The sequence below is a fragment of the Malus domestica genome, chromosome 05 (assembly GCF_042453785.1).
Source record: "Malus domestica chromosome 05, GDT2T_hap1".
NCBI classification, from domain to species: Eukaryota; Viridiplantae; Streptophyta; class Magnoliopsida; order Rosales; family Rosaceae; genus Malus; species Malus domestica.
The window spans coordinates 38375256-38399391 of record NC_091665.1 but is presented as its reverse complement, the minus strand read 5'-3'; the positions used below and the strand labels follow the sequence as shown (position 1 = coordinate 38399391).

At 35.6% G+C, this 24136-nt stretch overlaps 2 protein-coding genes and 1 pseudogene across 5 annotated transcripts in view; 2 read left to right on the top strand and 1 right to left on the bottom strand.

The window, feature by feature from the left end:
* LOC103450662 (uncharacterized) overlaps window positions 1-21098 on the top strand; it is a 64143-nt gene extending 43045 nt beyond the window's left edge. For 2 of the 3 annotated variants that reach the window (XM_070821398.1, XM_070821397.1), the window contains exons 4-5: window positions 20021-20074; window positions 20616-21098. In XM_070821398.1, coding sequence (XP_070677499.1) covers window positions 20021-20074; window positions 20616-20879 — 318 coding nt within the window. In that variant the 3' untranslated portion in view covers window positions 20880-21098. Of the gene's footprint in view, window positions 1-17929; window positions 18191-18621; window positions 18703-19776; window positions 19867-20020; window positions 20075-20615 lie in introns of those variants that run through there. The other variant, XM_070821396.1, reaches the window with a different exon arrangement.
* On the top strand, window positions 3841-14576 carry LOC103435213 (probable LRR receptor-like serine/threonine-protein kinase At1g56130; annotated as a pseudogene). Its single transcript, XR_011580750.1, has 25 exons — window positions 3841-4013; window positions 6835-7008; window positions 7352-7538; window positions 7685-7756; window positions 7881-7952; window positions 8189-8260; window positions 8387-8458; window positions 8575-8646; window positions 8752-8823; window positions 8914-8985; window positions 9069-9140; window positions 9245-9316; window positions 9411-9482; window positions 9666-9731; window positions 9934-9997; window positions 10184-10228; window positions 10335-10396; window positions 10633-11018; window positions 12221-12416; window positions 12517-12684; window positions 12806-12924; window positions 13068-13278; window positions 13380-13611; window positions 13760-13910; window positions 14000-14576. The product of XR_011580750.1 is annotated as a probable LRR receptor-like serine/threonine-protein kinase At1g56130 (transcript).
* Window positions 21099-21117: 19 nt separating the features above from the next.
* Window positions 21118-22835, bottom strand: LOC103435215 (uncharacterized). The gene is made up of 2 exons (XM_008373605.4): window positions 22566-22835; window positions 21118-21832 (listed from the first exon to the last, which is right to left on the bottom strand). Exon 2 carries the CDS (start codon window positions 21757-21759, stop codon window positions 21277-21279), a length of 483 nt encoding a protein of 160 aa, XP_008371827.2. The 5' UTR covers window positions 21760-21832; window positions 22566-22835; the 3' UTR covers window positions 21118-21276.
* Window positions 22836-24136: the final 1301 nt, after the last annotated feature.

The following is a 24136-nucleotide window of genomic DNA, read 5'->3' as shown; positions in this document are numbered from 1 at the left end:
GATGTTTTATTCCAAAACGAGATCTTGTAATAACAAAATTTTGAAATTGATTTCGCCCTAGGCCGAATAAAGAATTTTCTCCAAATATTTTTGACTTGGCGAAATATTTTTCATTTTCGGCCGCCGAATATGTTAGACAATTATTATGCCCCTCAGGCATAATTACGTTGTTAATTTTGGCTTTTAACCCAAATAACTTGGCCAAATGGAATTTCTCTATATCGGCATTATTGCCAATAATCATATCAATTGGCGTGGTTTCTTGGGCTAGACCAATGTCTAGGCCTTGTTTGTCATTGGAGCAATTTTCTGGCGAATCATTTTTTGAGTCGATTTGTGGCTCAGAAACTTTAACTTTTTCTTCTAGGCCTACCACACTTTCAGTCTCGACCGAAAAAATAGGTGGCCTAGGTTTTTCTTCTTGGCCGACCATATTTTCAGCCTCGACCAAAAAAATAGGTGGCCTTTGTTCTTCGGCCAAATTAACAATTTTCTTAGGCCGATGTCTGATTACGGCCGGAGCGAAAAATTGCCCCCCGGCCTTTGGGCCTAACCATTTTTCAAATGGAATTGATCTGTAATCAGAAACGTAAGGAAAATTTTCTTCATCTAGCCATGCATTAAATCGAGCCCTGTCTTCATTTACCCATTGCCCTTGCAGGGTAACAGGAGCTTTTATTTTCAACATGCAAGCGAATGACTTTTGCATCTCTCTATGGCCACGAAGAACTTTTTCTGCTTCCAAAGATTTTTTACATTCCTCATTATGTTTTTTCAATTCCTCCAGGAGCTCGTACAATCGGCTACGTTGAGCCAGATTGGAATCTTGATATATCATATGAACTTCGTAGTATTAGCACTGGGTCCCACTGAGCGTGCCAAAATGTTGACCCTAGAAACTACCAAACCTACGTGGCGCGCAGGCCGAGTAATCTATAAGCTAACTACGTCCTTCGGTGATTGCGGGGCGTGCCAACTCGTCGGTCGAGCTCGGCCGAGGAGTAAATTTGTTGATGTTGCGTTGGGTGCGCGGCTGACTTCTGCGTCTTGCGATTGCAGCCTAGAAAGGAACGCGTCTCAGCCTCTTGGGCTCTTGAACCTGAAGACAAGGTTACTATTTTTACGAAGTTCAATATCAAATTCGGCTTTTAACGTGCCGAATGTAATCACTTGTAACACCTCACTTCGCCGAGAAGGCTGATGAGATGACCTCGACCAATAAGGATTCAGAAATCCTTCTCGACCGAGACTTGGATAGGTAATCAGTCGTTCTCGCCGCAGTGTTGTTGATGCCAATGGAAGATACTGCGAGACCGACTGATTCTACGGTGACAGAGCTATCTATGCCGACTTAAGATATCACCGGTTGCTTCCACAGTGCTGTTGATGCCAACGGAAGATGTGTCAGCGAAAAAGGAAAAAGAAAAATCACAAGTTGTGAGAATTTGCGCAGGGAAATTTTGTATTGATTTGCAGGGGTCTCCTCAACGTTGCACATCCTCATGTATTTATAGCGTTGGATATCTGCTTGGCACCGCCTGATGGCGCCTGCAGAGTCCAACTATAACTCAAACTAATCTGCGGCATTGGCTTCATGCCTATCTTCAAAAGGTTGACTTTTCAAATCTTTAAAAAAACCTAAGCCATCACCCATCCAAAAAAAGCCTATCAGTCTGACAACTCATCAAACAACCTAACCTACTTAGGTTTTATTTTTATTTTTTATTCACCAATATCCAAAAACTCTTATTTTTCTTTTAGGTGATTATCAAATCCCACGTTGATGCAATTAGATTCTTGGCAAGATTCATGCATGCAAACCAACCCTCTGCCATTCCTTATCTCATCCGTAAGATGACGCCCATCATGACCATTTACCAGCCATGCCACGTGATAAGTCCTAACTCGTACTGTGATGTTCTACTCCAAGATAAATATAAAAATAATTATTATGATAAAAATCATAATATTATCTTTTAATAATAACAACATTATCTTTACTTTTCCATCCAACGGTTGGGAGCTATGCTCACTCAAAGGCCTCGATTGCACAAGCCGATGGTGTAAATTTGAGCCCAAACACAAACATAGTGAATTCATAATATTTGAACATTAAAAATTTATCGGTACCTCTTTTTTCCGTTGTGTACTTATGTTCAAGTGCTTCCCAAATTTCCTTTGGAGATTGAATGTGTGCATACATGTCATATAAACGATAAGATAATGTGCCCAAGATGTGTCCTCAACATACGAATTCATCTTCTTCACGCTTCTTTCGATAGGCAACTATATTGTCCGAGTCTTTGTCACTTGGTTCACGAATAGGCACTAATTTCGGGTCCAACACATATATGACATTTAGAACAGTAAGCATGAAACGCATCTTGTCCTTCCATCGGGTGAAATTTGATCCATCAAATTTGTCTAACTTGTAGACATCTTGATTGTTAATTTTCAAAGCCATGTTATCAGATTTGTTATCCATGATGAAAATAACACTTTAAGATTGTTAGATTAAATATAGAAATATGGAGAATAATCCGAATAATGACTTTGAGGTACGACTTGAATCGTTTCCTTAAAGTGTTATTTGCCCCCACTCGAATGAGTTTGCTAAAGGGTTCTTGGCAAATCACTTCCAGGATACAACAAAGTATGGAATATTCGATTAGCAAAACCGAATTATATTCCCTTAGAAATAACTAGAAAGAAATTGTATGAATGTGATGATGAGAGAAAAGAGAACAAAGAAATTATGTAGATAACTAATTTCTGAATTAATGAATCTTTTCTACTAATATTACCAATATATATAGAGAGAATTGCACCTTTAGACATATCCTTTGGTTTTGGGTGTATCCTCTCATCATGAGATACAACTGAACATTGCAACAATGTTTGTCTGATGCAAAAATGCATTCGGTTACATCACACCTTTTCGCCAAAACACAGAAAGGTGCAGCGTTTATTAACAAAGGGTGTGATTGTTGGGTCAATGATCCAATCCCATCATCTGTCAAACATTGCTGGTGCACTGCACCAATATATATATATATATATATATATATATATATATATAATAATAATTTATATCTTTATTATTAAAATCTCTAACACGTTATCCGTTTACAAGTCTAGTTGTAATCATGAAAACCACCTCACTTGCGTGAGCTTTTGATATTTTTAAAAGTTATATATTATAAAGGGTAAGATGGTTTTATCATGAAAACCACCTACTTGTGTGGGTTTTTATATTTTAAAAGTTTGGGGTGTATATCTATATTATATGTATATAAATGTTAATTTAGATAATATTTTGTTTTTTTTCCTAGGCAAGCATATTATATATGTACATAAAACATTCACATGTGTATGTTCTTCTATAAGAAATAACATATTATTCAATAATTATTTACACCTAATATAGTAAGTTTAATTAATTTATATAAAATATAAGAAATTTACCTAAATCCGCCTAGGCCGCTTACCTAGCAACCTAGGCGCTAGGCACCATCCCACAACCTGACTAGTGCCTAACGTTTTTTAGAACCTTGATTATGCCATTATATATATATGGGACCTTGATTGTTTGCCCTCCTCATTCCATATTATTCTTATTCTCTCCTATTTCTGTGATCACCATTAAGACATGTTAACATTTTATATTTTCATTTTTTTTGTCTTATTATTTCTATAAAAAAAAATTAATATAAAATATTGACGTGATTTATTATTTCTATAAAAAATTTAATATAAAATGTTAACATGTGATCACAGAAATAGAAAAGGATAGAAAGACAAACAATCCAGGTCCATATATGTACACTACTCCCACGGTGCCATGGTGGGAATTATCCTTTTCATTCTCATTGGCTCTTATTAGGAAAAAGAGAGAGGAGAGAGAGAGGGGATGAATTTCAGAACTAGTGGGCGAAGCAGCCGCCATCTCTGATCTCTTCCTTCCAGTTTTTTTATTGCTTCTGCTTCAGCTCCTCCTCCTGCTTCAACAGCAGGTCGGCTCTCTCTCTCTCTCTCTCCCTGTCTCTCCATATGATATACACCTATAAAATACAGGAGATCAACTGCTAGCTAGCTGGCTCTCTCTTTCGAAATGTTAAAGTTCATCCTTAACTGTGATCAACAGATGCATTCGAAAGCAGTATATTTCCCAGTCCATTTGCTTGCTTAAAAAAATAAATAAATAAAATTACTGTGGTTTGCCAATATCTAATAATTATTTGCATATTTTATATAAAGATTAATCTCAGTTTATTAACTTAAAATTTCGTAATTTTCAATATTTGGTACATAAATATTTTTTTTATTTCAAAGTCATACATCAAGTCTTAATTTTCAGATAGTCTTATATATTCGTTAAGTTGTCTGTTATGTCATCTGTTAACTGGTAACATTATGTTCATGTGAATAATGATTGAACGTCACACGCATCATTAAAGATCCACGTGAAAATTACAAAAAAAAACTAAAATTTAAAAAACTTAAAAAATTAATAAATTTAAGAAACATTAAAAAAATAAAAAAAAATAGAAAAAGGTGGGGATAGTTGCTTCCTCTCCCCCGTCCCTTTTTCACTCTTCTGCAATTAGTTCTTCTGCCGATCTGGGTGCGACGGGGATGCAATTTTGTGGTTCTGGCGGGTTGCAGCGGGTGGTCAGGCAGGCGCGAGCTTGCGACGGGTCGAGTGCGGGTCCTGGTGGTTCGGGGTTGGCTGGGTGGTTCAGGCAGAAAAGAAATGGTTGGGATCTGGACTGGTGAGTCTGGCATGCCTTCGGCTTTGCCCAGCTCCACCGCGGCTTGGATTAAGGTAGAAGAGATGAAAATCCAATGAGTGGGATTTGGCCTTGGAGTGAAGAGATGAGCGGGATTTCTCTGCCTTCACCTTCGTTCCCAAATTTCTGCATTTTTTTTTAAGGGCAAAGGAAAACGCACGATGGAAATTGGATTTGGAAAAAATAAAATGGGCAAACTCCATGGACAAAGAATTCTAATTCTTCGGAGCAAATCGGATCGATAGGCTTATCATCGGGCACGCTTTATTTTCCCTTTCAATTCCTCCGTTGGTGGCCGAATCGATCTCCGCCCACCCATTGCTAGTGGCAGCGAGATGAAGGGCGACGGTTACGAGGTCGCGAGGGCAAGGGTTGCTGGGGATATGAGATTTGAGGGAGAGAAGAGAAAGAAGGATAGCAGCAGGCTGCATCATCGCTCAATTTTTTTTATTTTCTTAAGTTTTTTAATTTTTTAGTTTTTAATTTTTTTTAATATTCACGTGGACCTTTAATGATGCGTAACGTATTGTTGATATGTGTGTCATGTTACCAATTAAAAGTTGACTTAACAATCAGTTTAACAGACGTGAGCTATGATTTTAGGATAAAAAAAATTTATATATCAAATATTAAAAATTATGAAACTTTATAATAATAAACTGAGATTAATCCCTTATATAATGTCTTATCCATGATTAAACTTATTGAACTTTTTTTTTACCAAAAAAATACTTATTGAACTTTTTGGAAGACTCGTCAACTCCCGCAAGTTGATCCGCAAGTTGATCGCGTTGCATGTGCAACCTACGTGTCATACACCAAAGGCCACTTAGGCCTAACATGATTCTTTGGATTCTCTTTTTGTGAGGTACTTGAAAAGCTGTGAATTATGTATGTTAATCGTACGTTATACGGTTAAATTGTGTCAAATGCTGTTTGCATTTTATTTTAAATAAAAAATAAAAAATAATTTTTGATCACATGAAGTACGTTAAACGAACACGATTTATAAATCTCTGTCAGGATCCGGATTCCACTTAGGCAGTATATGTGTCTCCCTTGCCTTTCCCAACCAATGCGTATAACTGGTTGATAAAACCTGTCAATTTTATTTTATGCTAAGAGAGATGAACTTATTGATACGATTGCGAGGATGAGTATGAGTCTTTGATATGAACAGTATAATTAATGTACTAGACTAATTTGTGAATTATGACTTGATTGTAGTTTTAGTTTGCAAATTAAAGATCTATTAGAGATAGTATTTAAGTTTGACCAATGTTAAGCATTAGTCTATCGCGCTAAGAATTTTGGCCAAAATTCCGAGGAATACCTTTAAGAAGAGTAAATTAGAGAATTGCATGTATGCTCCTTTTAATAAAAATTCTCATAGAATTAGCGTCAATAACCAGTGTTTCATATTTTGTCGAATACATGTATAGCTATAATGAATTTTTAGATTATTGACTAAAGCTACAATTCAGGGCGATCTTTGGCGCAATGCAAAATTTGCTTCTTTGTGACCGAAAGGTTACAAGTTCGAGTCGTGAAAACGATCTTTTTACTTATAATGGACGTTCTTTTCCCATCCTTCCAAGGCAGGAATCCTTGTTTGCTTAGAGCCGCCCATTTTAGACCAAAGTTACAATTCAATTTTGTCATACATAATAATGTGATTAGTTTAAGATATTGTCATGATGACATCCTCGTTAGATGTCATATCAAATAAAAATCCCTCTCCATTATTAGTAGTGGACGAGTCAGAATATTGATCCGTAAGTCAATCCCTTGATATTTTCAACCAGAAAAGTATTAACAATATAGAATTGTACATAAATATCTCCACACTAAAGCAGCTCAATGTCTAATACGACAATATACAATCCAACTACTACGATCAAAGCCTTAGCCAACTCCAAGTGGGAAATTTAAAAGGTGTTGGCCGCCATTTGATCTACAACTTGGACAAAATTTAAGTATATACGCACACGTTGTCAATATATGACTAAAATCTTATGGTCTTCTTTTTACATGCAAGATTCAGCCAGTCGGAATATAAGGGTTGGCCGTTTAGTTTCACGCCGTCGAGGAGAGCAAGTTCTGCACATTTACAATATGAAGATGAAGTTGATGATGAGGATACTATTACTATGCTTCCTCAGCTGCTTGTGTTTTCAGCTGTCCTTTGTTCAAAATGCTACCACTGACCCATCTGAAGGTTCTCTCTCTCTGTCTCTTTGTCTCTCTGTATCTCTCCCTCCCTACACACATACACAATTTGCCACATATAAGTGTTTTTGACCATGAACTGAGCTGTTTTCCCTCAACAAAATGACATTTAAGTGTTTTTCGACTATATGAAATGAAGTTTCTGAGGAAGTTATTTGCAAAACCATTTTTCTTCCCATATACAAAACTTCCAATTTAAGGGTAATTTTCCTTTGTTATAATCAGTTTGATCTCTCATTTGATTCGAGATAGTCTGGTAAGTGGTAACACAAGTCGAATCATGGTGTGATATAATATAATACACACAAGGACTGAATTAACTGAGGGTGCAGTGAGGGCGTTGAACTTAATATTTGAACAATGGGACACACAAGCAATGTCGGGGCTGTGGAATATCAGCGGAAAACCCTGCAGTGGATCTGCCATCGACGGCACCGACATTGATAGCCCCAATATCAACCCAGCCATCGTTTGCAACTGTTCTTACGACAACAATGCTACATGCCACATCACCAAACTGTATGTTAAACTACTCTCTCTTTATGAACAAGATTTCTCTGCCAATGCTGATTTTTCGCTAGCTATACCTATATCTATTAGTCAATAATTTGACTGTGCCACTCCATTTTATAAAGTTCTAAATGGTCAATCTTTTTGCTTTCCAGGAAAGTGCAAGCTCTGTACAAACGAGGGGTGTTTCACGAAGAACTTTTGGCTCTAAGATATCTCGCAGTTTTGTATGAATTTTTTCCAACTCCCTTCTCTGTTTTTGGTTCATCAAACTTATCAATTGGAAATTAAAAATATGGTGATGTCGTAAGATTAAGAGTTAATGATTACATTTCGTTTCAATTTTTGTAGGAAAATCGATAAGAATTATTTCAAAGGTTCCCTACCGGCATTCGTTGGCAATATGTCTGCATTGATTGAATTGTAAGTAGTGAGAGAAAATTTGTTTTAAGTATCATACTTCTGATGAGACTAGTCGCAATTTGTGTACTTCATTTTGAATATCATAATCTACAGTTATGTTCTTTACACCTTTTCTCTATAATTTGCACCGTAATCTATACAAACCATTATGTTTTTGTTGAATAATGCAGTACTAGTTTCTTAATGTAACGTACTGTAATGGTGCTTATCTTTAGTTAACTGATATCTCCATTCAGGCAAATTGGCCACAATTCATTCTCTGGGCCCATCCCCAAGGAGCTTGGAAACCTTAAGGAGCTAAGTATACTGTAAGCCATGAAAAATGAGAAAGCGTACAGTAACATTTTGTGTCGTAAACATTAGATACAGAACCTTCTGTCACTCTTCAATAATTGCTTTCAAGTAATTGTTTGCCTGTTCAACATGATTTGCAGGGGCTTCGGATCAAATAATTTCTCCGGAACACTCCCTCCAGAACTTGGTAATTTAGTCAAGCTCCAGCAAATGTAAGTGGTTCGTTAAATCATCAAATTTGAATTACATGTAGTTCCTTACGCATAAGCAAAAATTGCACATTATCGTATAAGATGGGTATTAATCAGTTGCCTTATGATTTTCACAGTTACATGGACAGCTGTGGAGTCAGTGGTGAAATTCCTTCAACATTTGCCAAGCTAACCAGTATGCAAATCTTGTAAGAACGGCTCTTAAATCGTATTTTAGATTTGTTCGTTTATCTAGTACTTTGAGATTGCTTTTCTTGGATGAGCTTATTATAAGTTAACTTTGTGAATTTTAGTTGGACATCAGACAGTCTTTTCTCAGGAAAGATTCCTGATTTCATAGGGAATTGGACACAACTCATTTCTTTGTAAGCACAAAAAATTTTGATCTTATGCAGTTTATGAAAGCAGACCTGAGATGGATAACTTGTTCACAAGCTTCTTATATGTTTCTGTAGGCGATTTCAAGGGAACTCTTTGGAAGGCCCAATACCAACCAGCTTTTCTCAACTGACCTCATTGAAATCTCTGTAAGTACAAATGCTTCATAAATTGTAATTCTTTCCCTTTCTCCGAAGACGGGATTTCAGTTATTTTGCATATAATGATGTAGGCATATCAATGATATATACGATGGGAGCTCCTCTCTTGATTTCATTAAAAATATGAAGAACTTGACTGAATTGTAAGTGAAGAATTCTTGTCGATCCATATACTTTCATCCAACGTTGTCCTTTTTCCTTTTGATATCTTACTCCATCTACTTTTTATCAAATTTGATGTGAACAGAAAACTACGAAACGCATTAATCACTGGTACCATCCCATCTGATATTGGAGAATATCAAAGTCTACAGATACTGTACGTACTAGTGCATATAAGCTTGAGTCCCAACGAGGCCAATTAGTTTTCTTTCGTTCTGATTGCTTCTCTCAACTTATCGTTGGTGTTGCAGGGATCTGAGTTTCAACAATTTGACAGGCCAACTCCCAAGTTCTTTGTTCACCATGAGTTCTCTTACATCCTTGTAATCCCCGTTCTTATTATTATATTTTGCTTGCCTCATCATACATAAGTTATCAAATCTTAACATTCCCTACTTTGATTGAAGATCTGGACTAATCCTTATAGATTTTATGCACATCTGACCTTTTTCTTGCTCATCTCTTTTTCTTTTCTGGGTGCCTTCTACTATAATCGAAATGGCCAGGTTTCTTGGAAATAATAGTCTGTCCGGACCTCTTCCGAGCCAAAAGAGCGATCGACTTCAGACTATGTAAGTCCTCGTTTCTTAAAAGTAGTCATATAGAATGTACAGAGTCTATTGACACTGAAACCAGTACTTTGTACCTGTGTGTGCACGTGCATGTATGTGTTTGTGCATTTTGTAAGCATTCTAATCCTTTATCTTACACAAGTTGAAGTTCTTATAACTTTCATGCATTTTGTGTCTTCTGATTCTATTTTGTTATTAGCAGAGATTTGTCTTACAATTTTTTTATCAGGAAGCTTTCCCCAGTGGGTGATCACAATATCGCAACTGTACGTCTCCTTTTATCTTTCACCTTCATTTTACAATTTAAATCCCTAGAATATGTTCGGACAAAAAATATCACTGTGATTCGTTCTCATAGTGCTACTTGCCTATTAAGTTTTGATCTTGTACATGGAATTTTCATTTGACAGAGATATTTCTTCACATGTTGATTGATTAATGATTTTATGCAGGAACTTAGTGGTCAACAACTTCACATTTGACGAAAAAAACAAAACGTGAGTTGAAGTTTCTGTTGCCGGTTTTTAGACAAGCAATACTATCACTACTCTTCCACTATATGCTTCTATCTGGATAACTAATAATTGTTCTCTGTGTTTGCAGTACTCTTCCTGGATTGAATTGCCTCCAGAGAAATTTTCCATGCAATCGAAATGCCCCACGATGTAATCTGCTTTTATGTCACCCAACATTTACTGTTTTAACTCAACGTCATGTTAGAGAAGGCATTGCTTCTCTAGTTATGTATACATATGGATATAGATTGCCAGCATGTTTTCATAAGTTCAGAAATAAGCATAACTGGTCAGAAATATGTGACTGAAAAACATTAGTATGAGTCTTCAATTTGAAGTTTCATCGCTAATCATGGGTAGATTCTGGTAATACATGAAACTTACAGATGCAAACTTCTCAATCAACTGTGGTGGACCGGAAATGAAGGGACGTGATGGCATATCGTATGAGGCCGAAGACTCAGCTCTTGGTCCAGCAACATTCAATGTAACCAGTATAGAGAATTGGGCTGTCAGCAATGTCGGTATGTTTTCTGACGGAGTGAACCGATCGTTTCTGGAAAATACCCTTGAGCAAGTCACCGGAACAGATGTGACCCCGGAGCTTTTCCAGACTTCAAGATTGTCCCCAGGATCACTGAGATACTATGGCCTGGGTCTTGAGAATGGACCTTACACTGTAACGTTGCACTTTGCAGAGACGGTTTTTGATAGGCGCATTGAGCAAACTTGGGCAAGTCTAGGACGACGTGTGTTTGATATCTATATTCAGGTAAGGCTGCTTATGGGAAAAGAAAAAAAAAATCTAACTTATTTGAAGTAAAGACTCATTGGGCAGGTTTTCGATATTATAAGCTACTTTAACTAAAGATACTAATTTAAGGAAAATTTAGTATGCGGTTCCTAGTTACTAATGTTTATTAACTAAGACCTTATTAATTTTTAGATTTTGATCGAAGTTACTAACATTAATTTATTAATGAATTTGCATGTTAGTTACATAACTTTTTAAAATAAAAATTAATAATTGATTTAGAGTTTTAATACTCACACCCTTATTACACTCCTAATTATTTTCAATTCAAAACATTTCCAAAATAAAAATAAAAAATAAAAAATAGAATAAGTCTGTACCCATTAATCTTTTATAAAAATATTTTTAATTTTTAATCTTAAATGTACCCATTCATATATTTTTCAATTTTTTATAATCTTAAATGTACCTATTCTTAAATATATCAATTTGTTATATATAAATGTACCATTTTTTAATATAAAAAATGTACCCCTTTTCATATAAAATCCATTCATTTTTTTTTAAAACCATTTTTTAAATTTATAAATGACGCATTCTATTTTGTTGATTTGAAAATGTATCCATGTGTAGTTTAATCGAAGAAATTTAATATGTTATTAAGCCTTTTTTTTTCTTCTGAAAAATGTACCCATTTTTTGGTTAGTTTTGATGAATGTACCCATGTATGTATGTATGTATGTATGTGTATATATATACACACACAATATATTAGAGAGTATACTTTATCCTTTAATGTTTTTAATCCCATAAATTATGGATTTTATTTTAAAATATCATTAATATAAACAACTACAAATATCAATTTAAGCCACTAGGAATAGCCTAGTAGTAATGGGGTGGGGTAGATTAAGTCCCAGGTTCAAGGCTTGGTGTGGGTGGGGTGGAATTTTAATTTAATTTAAAATATAATAACCTGCATAAGAAAAAAAACTACATAAAAATATATTATTACATTAATGTCAGGAATTTTAATTTAATTTAAAATATAATAACCTACATAAAAATATATTATTACATTAATGTCAGGAATTTTAATATAAAACTGAAAATCATCAAGATTTCAGTCAAATGACATTGGTAATTAGGGACCGCATTCAAAGTCTCTTATAATTTAAAGGAGACTAGAATTATTACCTAGCTCTTCATTTGGTTGCTAGGGTACCCGCAGGACGAGGGACTTTGAAATATCCAAGGAGGCTGGTGGGGTTAAAATAGGAATTATGGAAAGATTCAATGTTAGCGTGTCAGAGAATTATCTTGAAATTCATCTGTTCTGGGCTGGTAAGGGGACTTGTTGCATACCCGATTTTGGTGATTACGGCCCACTAATAGCAGCTGTCCATGCTGCTTCAGGTATAATTTGTGTTAACTAGTAGAGGTTTCCTATGAATGGTTTAAATGTATATTTCTGCTGTTAATTGACACTGAAGAATTCATCTGTTTTATCACTCAGATTTTACACCAACAGTTTCCGGGCTTCCACCAACTACTCGAGGAAAGAAAAGCAAGACTGGATTGATAGTTGGTATTGCAGTTCCTGTTGGAGTTGGGAGCTTGCTATTAATATTTGCGATTCTATATATGAGGAGGAAAAAATCAGAAAAAGAGGACGACGATGAAGGTAAACGACCATATTATTAGTGGTATCCAATTCAGGTTTCTCTGCTTTGACATTAACACACACAAGTAAGAATGCTTTCACGAAAGTAAAACTTATATCACACTGTTTCGTGAATGTGCAGATATTCTAGGATTAGGCCCTCGACCAAATACTTTCAGTTATGCTGAGTTGAGAGCTGCAACCGAAGATTTTAATCCTTCAAATAAGTTAGGAGAAGGAGGATATGGCCCTGTTTATAAGGTGAAATCCGTATTACATCAGTATCATGTACTTGAAGTAATGACAAGAGAAAGGGAGGGAGAGCGAGCGAGGGAGAGAAGAAAATAAAGCTTTTTTTTTCTTTCCTTTCATGTCACTAAATTGTGTTTCTGTGTACATTGTAGGGTACACTTTCTGATGGGAGAGTAGTGGCTGTGAAGCAACTTTCAGTAGCATCTCACCAAGGGAAGAGTCAATTTGTATCTGAAATTGCTACCATATCTGCTGTGCAACATCGAAATCTAGTGAAATTGTATGGATGCTGCATCGAAGGCAGCCACCGCATTTTGGTTTATGAGTATCTTGAAAACAAGAGCCTTGATCAAGCACTTTTTGGTACAAACCTATCTACTTTTAGGTTGCATTTGTCTACAGTTTCAAGCACTCTAAAATTGTTAAGAAATGTTTTTGATTGGATGTGTTCACTAATATTTCAGGAACAAGTAACTTGCACCTTGATTGGCCTACTCGATTCAATATATTGTTGGGAACAGCAAGAGGACTTGCTTACCTTCATGAGGAGTCAAGGCCAAGGATTGTACATCGAGATGTCAAAGCGAGTAATATTTTGCTCAATGCAGAACTCTCCCCAAAAATATCAGATTTTGGACTAGCAAAGCTTTATGATGACGAGAAAACCCACATCAGCACCCGGGTTGCAGGGACAATGTAAGCCATCCTTTATTGTTTTTCTAGAGGATACATACATTATGGCCACACACATTTATACTTGCATGAAATTTTAACACACATGTTAATAATGCCTCTAATGATCTCAAGCAACATTGTGCAACCATTTGATTATCTTGCATTGCAGAGGCTATTTGGCACCGGAGTATGCATTGTTTGGACATTTGACAGAGAAGGTCGATGTGTTTGGTTTTGGAGTCGTCGTTTTGGAGATCCTCAGCGGGAGACCAAACTCTTACAATAACTTGGATCCAAAAAAGATTTATCTTCTTGAATGGGTAGGAATTGCATCCCCCTAGCTTCATTTTGGCATTGTTGTGAAAAACTTATTTATACTTTCCTTTGACCGTGGCATAATGTTTTTCAGGTATGGACTCTACATGAAAACGACCAAACTCTGGGGCTGGTGGATCCAAGATTGACAGAGTTTGATGAAACTGAAGCAACTAGATTGATACGAGCAGCTCTCTTGTGCACGCAGGGATCACCGATGGCGAGGCCATCTATGTCACGCGTGGCTGCAATGCTCTCTGGAGACATTGACTTAGGCACTGTCATGTCGAAGCCAAGTTATTTGACAGATTATGATTTTAAAGATGTAATAACATTGTCAACAAATAGTTTTTTGGTGGGGGATGATACCCCATCAACTGCATCCAAGGATAGTAATGTTCGCCTCAACTATCAGCCGGGAGGCAGCAATGCAAGTGGTGCTAACACTCCCTGGATTGACCCTGCGCCTTCTCCTGTAAATGTCACTCAATCACTGCTCACTGGCATTAGAGTAGAAGGAAGGTGATAAATGTCGGGAAATGATTTCCGCATGCTCCTTTTATCGCTTTGTGCACCCTTGTACTTGTTTTGGACCCCTTCCTTTTATATAATACACATTTTAATAATTATAATTTAATAAGGCCTTTTTGGGTCTATAAATTGAGCCTTAATGTTGATGGTCCAGTTTCATAATAGAGAAGAAAAGGCAAATTTTGTATTTGTCACCTTAACTTTTATTCAAATTTCAATATGTTACCTTTTTTGAAATAATTTATGAGGGGAGAATCTCGAACCTGAGACACCTAGGTGGAAACTCAATGACTTATTTACTAGAATATTAAACCACATGCAATACAAAAACAAACTCAAAATTATAAGTATATTTGTTATAGAGTGTTACGATCTTTTCACTATGCAGGTCTAACATCCATAACATTTTCTACTTTTGGATCCAAATATGAGCTTTCCTCCCTAAAAAATTAGGCAACAATTGAAATGATTTGGAGCCTAAGTTTTTAGGAGGGGAAAGTTCATGCTTGGAGTTAAAAGAAGAACAATGTCGTATATGTTAAGCTTGATCGTGAAAGGACTAAAACAACTTTATATAAGAGGCATGTGCAAGTGTAATACTCCGTATTTTAAAAAGTGGGTATATATATAAAAGTGTCGAAGTACTTTTAATTTGTGTTTTATGCTAAAGTTTGATATACCAAGTTCTTTTTTTCATTAGTTAACAAATACCTATATGTTTCACTTTATTTGTAGATTGATTTGTTAGGCTTTGTATTTCTCATTTGCGTGCCACTAGCAATTAAATACTTTGCTACTCTTTTGGTTTTAGTTTGAGGTGTGATTATAACCATGGGTTTTGGAGGTTTTAATTCACCATCCGGATATCCTACCAATTTGTAGAGTTACCATATGTTTTGTTCCAACAAGCTCACCATAAGATAAACTTTAACGTGGCCTTAGACATGCATCCATCTTACATGATATTTTTTGTTCAGGATTAGCTAACACATTTTGCTTTGTTATTGGGACACATATCATTATTAATGATAAGTTTAACATATCATTATTAATGGTTAATAATTTGCACAATGTGTCTTTCTATTGGGACACTACGGAGCTTTTAACCTCAAGTTAGATTGTACACGTTGTGAGAAGGAAGATCTCATATGATCCCTATAAAGGAAGGAGCAAGAACTAGAAGAAGGACACGAGGAAAAAAAAGGGAGAACACCACACCAGCAAGAACACACTAGCAAAAAGAATGTTCTCTTTCTCAGACCATTCCTCTTTCGTCATCCATTTATTTTACCTTATGTAAACGTTTTAAGTCATCTTTCATTGTATTTGTAAGTCTCTCATATATAGTGAAATACAAATGAAAGCAAACCTCAATGGATGTAGTCACTTTGACGAACCACTCCTATACTGTGTGTTTATGTGAATGTTTGTGTTATCAAGTTCTAGTGAAACACCATTATCCAACTCTGTGAAGCACCACCAAATCTCCTTCTAGTTTTCAACGAGAATCCGGAGAAAGAAATCACATACAAATCCCAAAAAATGCATAAGAGCTTACCCAACAAATCTCTCCACCAAACTCATCATCATTTTCTTCTAGTTATCAAGAGAAAGAATTTCAAGAACCAGAAATTCGTCATATCTGTTTTGCAGATCAAATTACCATTTTCTATACTTCAAATCAAAAATCCGTCTTCAAGAAAGTTGTTCGTTAACTCGTTAAATACAACATATCCAAATATGAGATCCATAGGAGCTGTATAACTTCAGAAACTCAGGTATAATCAGTGACTGCTCAGCATTCGTCTGTCAACCCGTCAGGCCTGTTGTGAGCTTCGAAACTACATTTTCTCTTACTCATATCAAAATATTTTCTTCATAGAAATCGTTCCTTATTCTCTCTAACTTAACATATCAAAGTCTCAGAAAGATCTAACTGTCCATTCATTCCAGATTATCAAAATACTATACAGCCTTGAAAATCGGCGGAAAACCATACAGTCATGTTTGGAGCTTAAAAATCCAACTTACTGTGATCAAACAAAAACACTTCATTCACAAAAATTGTTCCTTATCATCTCTTCTATAAATTATCCAAGAAGCTCGACAACCTAATCTGTATGTTGGCCTATGCATCAGTTTGAACAGCTTATGTACGGTTGAGCTGGCCTTCTCAGCCAGCCTCTTTGGCCTACATCTCCATTTTATGTTGCTCACCAATTCTACTCCCGTTACATATGCAAATTTTCAGCTATATTAAAGAAGATAAGGGGTTGAAGAAAAGCATAAAAGAAGGAAAGAGAAGGAGAGGTGTCGAGGGAGTTGTGTGAGGCAAGGAAAAGAAAAGAAAAGAGTGTGAGCAACAAGTTAATAAAAATGAAAACAACTGAGAGAGAGAGAGAGAAGTGTTGTTTTGTAGTTTGTCATCTGTGACAAAGAGAAAGAAGGGGGTGTTTGTGGGAAGTGAAGGTGTGAGAATAGCCTACTGGAAGGGAAAGAACTGGAAGAAGAGAAGGAAAATAATGAGGTTTTGGAAGGTTGGGAGAGAGTTGAAAAGAAAGAAAGTGGTGAGAGGGAGTCGGTTAATGAGAAAAAAAAAGTGAGTTGGTGTGGGAAAAAGAGTTTTGAATCTGATCCACACTAAAAATAAAGAACAAGAACTAATGTATGGAGAAACATATACAAAAGAGTTCAAATTGAAATAATGAAATTTTAAGGAGAACAACATAATGGTAAGATGATCTTTTACCTACTTAGCTTTAATTATTGCTCATATCATTTTATTTGATGTGAATGACGCTTTAGGTGTTTGATTGCTAAATGAATTATTGTTTTATACTTTATATTTGCATGATTATAGCTCGAGAATATTGGCTTTGATATGTCGCTTTACATATGCATAAGCATTCATGCAAAGCAAGACAAAGAGTTGAAAGATATCATCTATAAATATTCAAGTTAGGATTCACTCCAAGGAGATATAACGTATATCTGATATCTCATCTAACGCATACATGCTCATACAACGCAGAACTGCTCGTGATTTGATTCTTCCTCTTTGACGAGGAGATATGTAGGCAATCATTTTCGAATTCAGTTATATACTCCAAACAATTCTTCTATTTATCGGTGTTCATGAGATTCCAACGATTATTCGTATACCAATGATTGTGCGCGAATTTGGTTCCAGCAGTAGGAATACGTTTCTACAATGTAAGATGTAATGCATGGCGTTTGTGCTTGCCACATGGTTTTGTTCACCCAAAAAAAAACCACATGGTTTTCAGATTGGGCTGAGTTTTTCTGGTTTCTTGATTAAATTCCCCTACTATTTTGGGCCTAGCCCTTTAGATTTTGGGCTTTTATTATCTTTTTCACTTACATTTTACTCATAAAAAGGATGTTTAAAAAAATAAAATTTCTGTATTGATCAACAGATCATGGCATCAAAATAAACAGTAAAAAATAGAAATCAAATTTAACATTTAACTTGTTAACGCGTTTAACTTAAAAAATCAGAACCAAATCTGGACTGATTTGATACTAAAAGGGAAACCGAACTAGGTCGGTTCTTGTTTGGTCGCCGACATTACTGTCGATATAAATTCAAGTTCCATGAATACTGGAAAACCCAAGACCTAAAATTACATAAAATTCAAAAGAACCCAGAGTTTACAAAAGAAGGCGGCAAGCTGCAATGTCAACTGCGGATGGCGATGTCTCAGAAAGCCTCTCAGATATCGACGACTCCGAGGTATGCTGATAAAGCAGGCATTGCTTTCTTATTATTTTTTTTCAATTTTCTGAATTGTTTTCGTCGAATGGTGTCTGCCCATTCTCCATAAGTTGATGAATTTAAGGTAGGTGCTCAAATATTTCGATGATAATAAGAATTTTTAGTTTGCATGCGACGTTGTTGGAATTTTATTTCATAGTTATTGTGAAAAGTTCAGTTCTTGGTTCATGACAATCGACCACATTTTCCATGTCTGATGATTAAGGGGATAAATTTAATCAAACACAAAGGCAGAGATCCTGAAAGTTACACCCACCTGCCCATCAGAGAACACTTCCATCATAGCCCACTTGGTAGTCCGTATAGCGATTTGGATTCGTATGTGATTGTTGCTTCTATTTTTCGTTTGTGAATTTCGATATGGAAGAACTCATGCTTCTGTTTTTTAGGTTGCTGGATACCTTAACAGCAAGGAGGCGGCACTGTTTAAAAGATTAATTTGGGAAGTACTTAACAAGGACTACGATCAGGTAATGCCTTTGCAAGTCTATAAGTTTTGACACATTTGTTTTCACAAGGATTTGGTGCAATGTTAGGCAATTTCGTAGTTTCTGTTTATTCGATGGTTTTGTTCTTATTTTTCGTCTATGTTTTTTTATGGCCACGACTGTTTAGAGTGAACAATTGAGGGGATTTTGCATTTGATCATGACCATACTAGTATACATTTTCCTTGTATGGGTTTCTGGTTTTCTTCCTTCCACTCTTTGCCTCTTCATTCTTCCTTTACTCGTTATCTCAGTGATTTTTTGGAAGTTCTTAACTCAACTCTCTCTTTCTAGAACTTTTGTACTCTCTCTCTTTTCGTACTTGATTCAAAAGCCCTAATCTTTGACCTGTTTTTTCTTTCTGGTTTCTCTAACTTTTAGCCCCCAAATTCAAAAAGCCTGCTGCTAACTGAAATTTGCAACAAACCCTTTGTCTTCCAGACAATTAACTTGTTTTTAGTCCTAGTCTTTGAAACTATGGCTAATCTACGAAGAATACTTCTTTTAAGATCCTAGGCACATAAAACAACAAATTCTGAGTCCTTAAGCCCCACTAAATAGGCAATTTCAGTTATGATAGAGGACATGTCTTGGAACTGGTGTCTTGCTTTCACTTTTTATGCATTTCGTTGCAGTAAAATCATTCCTTTCAAAGTAGGACCTTCTAACCAAAACCTTGAATTTATTCATTATATTATGGGATATGGCTAGCTTAGCTATGTGGTTTATCCCAATATTTACTTCATTTGAGTTTATCTTTGCATTTTTCTAGACTGTCATGTGTGCATTGTTCTCTAAAGTGTATGCTCGGAAGATTCATTCAGCTTATTCACCATTCTTCGTTGTTTGTGCCTAAATTCTCAACTGTTATTGGAGTCACACCTGCTTACAAATTAGTATTGGGTGATGGTTAACTTTTTTAATATTTTTTTATCTTATCTGCATGTGATTTATTTTTTAGTTTTTCCCTTTCGTTTATCTGTCTTTGTTTTACTGCCAGCATTGTGCCTTACTTATCGATTTCTAATTTTCTACATACAATGGATAAATTTGGCAGGGAAAGAGTAGAAAACGAGCCAGAAAAGCCAAGAAAGCTGCACCTGCAGAAAAAACCGCCAAAGTTTCTACTGTGATAAATAACAAGGACGTTAGGGAATTAGCTGATGGATATGCTTCGTTTAAGTATTATTCCTCCAGAGGTAAGGGAATTAGCTGATAAATAACAAGGAGGTAAGGGAATTAGCTGATGCAACTTATATCTTATCCAACAATTATTTACATGGCATTCTTTTTTCTTGCAGAGGCTGAGTTCAAAAATCGACTTTGATGCTTTGAAGAAATTAAATGAAAAGCTTGTAAGTATCTTTTCACCGGCTTATTTTAGAATCATTCTTGCTTCACTCATAGCTCTGCAATTTGCATATTATGTTGTCAAACATTATATGTCTCGTTGCCTGTGAACCTAATGCAGATTGCAAAAGACTAAAAAAAACCAAACAAACCTGGTAGACTAATAGTATGTCAAACTTTGACAGTCGTCACATGTTACTCGTTTATTTCTGGTCAGTCGGCAGACACCAATTTTTGTATGATGGAATAAAGGTCTATCGAAGTTGTACAAGCTATGGCAGGATAAAACCTAAATATGTGAAACCATGATCTTTATACAGGTTGTTTGCTAATCGAGCAGCTAATAGAAGACTTTAGGAAATAGGAAGTGTTATATCTCGTTATATGGTTAATAATTTTTTGGCCATATATAATAATTTTGCAATGTAATTCCTAGTTATGAATCCTAAGAGGTTTTAGAATGTCTGTTTTTACGAGCAACGGCCAGAACTTGTCAATGTATCCTGAATTTGCTTAATCTGACCTTTTTCTCCGTCTGTTTTTCAGGGACCTGGATTTGAAGAACGCAAAGAGTCTAATTGCGGCAGTGGTAAACAGCTGTCAAATCAGAAAAAGATTCATTTTGAAGTTAGTCCTGATGAGGAGCTCGAACATGAAAATACGTACAGTGAAGAGGCTGAAGCCGGAGAAGGCTATGACGATGATACACATGTTGCAAACGACGAATATAATGGATGCAATTATGATGAAGTATACAATTACGATGAGGGATATAATAACGACGATGGATATGATTTTGACGAATTGTGACTCAAATGGTCAATGTTGTTTTCTTGATTTCGGTTAACTTTTCGTGATTCAGTGAATGTTGTGATCGAATGGTTAACTGATTATCTGTTCTGTTTTTTGAGAATTTTTTATAAGCATTTACTGGTTCTTAACAATTGTATCAGTCTGAGGAATACAAATTTGAGCAATACAATTTTGAGGATTGGATCATGTTATTATCTAAAAGCTTAAGCAGTTAAATGTTCTGGTTTTCGACAACTTTTGGTGAAATATTGTATTGTTCTTAACTATTTGTATCAGTCACGGAGAATTTGACTGAGCATTGCTTGTATTACAATTCACTCCAGAAAAAATTATTCGATGTCGAAAAATCTTAACACTGACTGAACAGTATGCCTTGGTTCAATTTCCTAGCTGTTCAGAGTTTGCTAGAAACAGCAAGGTACTTGGTATGACGGCCCTGAGCAATAATCTTCCCAGTCTTCTTCTTCCTGATCTCAACACTGGCAACACCAACAGTCTTCCCAACACGTAACGTCCTGGACTCGACCTCAACTTCCTCGCCAGGATAAGCCGAATCCAAGTACGACACATTGATCTCCACCGAAACTCCGGAACTGAGAGCTCCAGAGGAGAGGATTGCAGCTGATCCTATCAAATCCACAAGGGTTGCTGTGGCTCCACCGTGCAAGAAATTGCCCCCGTTCACCAAACGCGGGGGTACTTTGAAGGAGCAAACAATGTGTCCGGGTTCAAGGAGATCGACGTTAATGCCTTTCAGGATGAAGGGCTCAAAGAACCTGTCGGGCAGACTATCCATGGCGATTGCCATTTCACCTTCTTTCTCCAAAAACTTCTTCACTATCTCCATGCTTGTTTCCTCGGCTCCTTCTTTCTTCATTTCAACTACCGCCTTCAATTCGTACTTCTGTTGCCGATTTGATGCCTACGAGAGTTTCTTTCGGAATTTTAATCTGCAAAAGGATTTTTTTTGGGTCTCAATCCCAACAAAAATAATAGTTCTTGATCAAAATTATGCAACTCTGGGAAAAAAACTTAAAAAGATCATAAGGGAACAAGTTATCCATATTCTACGGCATTACTAGAGCGAGGGCGAGCCTTAGCGCAACAGAAAGGTCGCTCCTTAGAGCCTTGTTGGCTTGGGGTCACCCTTTATGATATTACAGCATGAGAAGATCTCAATCATACCAAATTGAGAAATCAATTTACTAATAAGAAAAATTATACGATTCATTGTTATTTCAACCATTCCAATCCGATCCTAGAGACCAAACGAGGCCTTAGGTTCTAACCAAACACACAGAAATTCACAAATAGAAAGAGTTGGTGTATATGTTGCATTGCAATTTCTATCATTTTCCTTCCAAAGTTTCCCGGGAATCAAGCAGTACACCCTTAAATTACATCCATGGAGGGGGAAAAAAATGAGAACTTGAATACAAACAGATCAACCCAGAGACGGAAACATAAACCAAAATTTCACAAATATTTTCTGAGAACCAAAACACCCATATTCTTCACAAATTCAGGAGCAGTTTACACAAATTCCCATGTTATTCACAAATTCAGAAACAGACGCATAAATCAGGGATAATCTGATAAAAAAAATTAAAAAAAAAAGACGGAGAAACAGAGCTCTTAATTGAATTAATTAATTACAGAAAGCTATAACAGAGAGATCTGAACCTTGAGGGTTGTCAGCTGCGTCCTTTCCCTGAGTCAGTACTGCAGATATGCTCGCGAGTGAGACCGAAGATAGGCATGAGATGTGGAAGAGGGGTGTTTTGACCAATAAATGAAACAGCAAAGAGAGGTCAAAATTGAAGTTTGGCATACCAACTCATTCAATTGACAATAAAATTATTTAATTTTTTTTTATCTTTTAATTAAACACAATTACCAATACCTTAGGGAATTTCAATAGCTAGCAACTCACTCTTTCGCTATAGAGATTTCAATGTGCTCAAAATACGAAGCGAAACTTTATATATGTTATTTTATAATATGATTTTTTTTTATGTGTCTAAGTTGTAGTAATATTTTTTAACTTTAATTCAATTAGAATAATGGTCCTTAAATTAAAAATTTATTATCATTAATCTTTTAACTCATCAAAACGTACAGCTATGTTCCCTCAACTAAAAATTTATTACCCTTGGCCCCTCAACTTTAATCTAACTGGAAAAATGATCCCTCAACTTTAATCTAACTGGAAAAATGATCCCTTAACTTTAACTCAATTGGAACAATAATCCCTCAACTTTAACCCAATTGTAGCAATGATCATTCAAACATAACTCATTTTAACAAAATTCTAACGAAGTTGACGAAAAAATCATAGCTAGAAGTTTTGATGAGTTGAGGGATCTCAATTGTAACAATGATCCTTCCAACATAACTCATTTTGACAAAATTCTCACGAAGTTAACGAAAATGATCATAACTATACGTTTTGATGAGTTGCGGGACTAATGATAATGAATTTTTAGTTAATGGATTATTGCTCAAATTTGATTAAAGTTAATGAACCATAAGATGTTTAGCTTTAACGGATGCACATAAACAAAATGTATACCATGTCACGTATTCCGTTCATTTTTTACGAATTAGTAGAATCTCGACGAAATGAAGGAAAATTGAGTTAAAGGTGCAAAGTTACGATTTTTTTTTTAAAGAGAAACATGAAAGGCTAAATGAAATTAGCAGAATCTCAACAAAGTGAAGGAAAATTTGGATTAGAGGGCAGGAACTTGTTTAGGTTCTAAGGTTTAATAGCTTTTACATCTAGTTAAAAATATGAAAAAAAAAAGTTAATTACTTCATTTTTTTTTCCTTTTTAATAAATAATAACATTATTGAATTAAGTTGTTAATTGTTAGGAAAAAGAGAATTCATAGAGATCAAACCAATAATAAAATGCATAAATATCATATTACATTTCGTGTTTCTACATTTTAATTATTCTAGTTGTTGAATAAAGAAATTGCTGGTTTGAAGAATACAGAGACTGACATTGGCTAAAGACTAATCATGCCACTATATATAATTATATATACTACTCCCATGAGGCCATATACATTGGACAAGGATTGTCTGTTCTCTATTTCCGGTGTTTTCTTCGTGCTCTTTTATTTGTGTGGTCATAGTTAAGACACGTCAATATTTTATATTACTATTCATTTTTGTTTTATTATATTTATAAAAAAAATATAAAATATTGACGTGATTTAACCGTGATCACACAAAACAGGAAGATA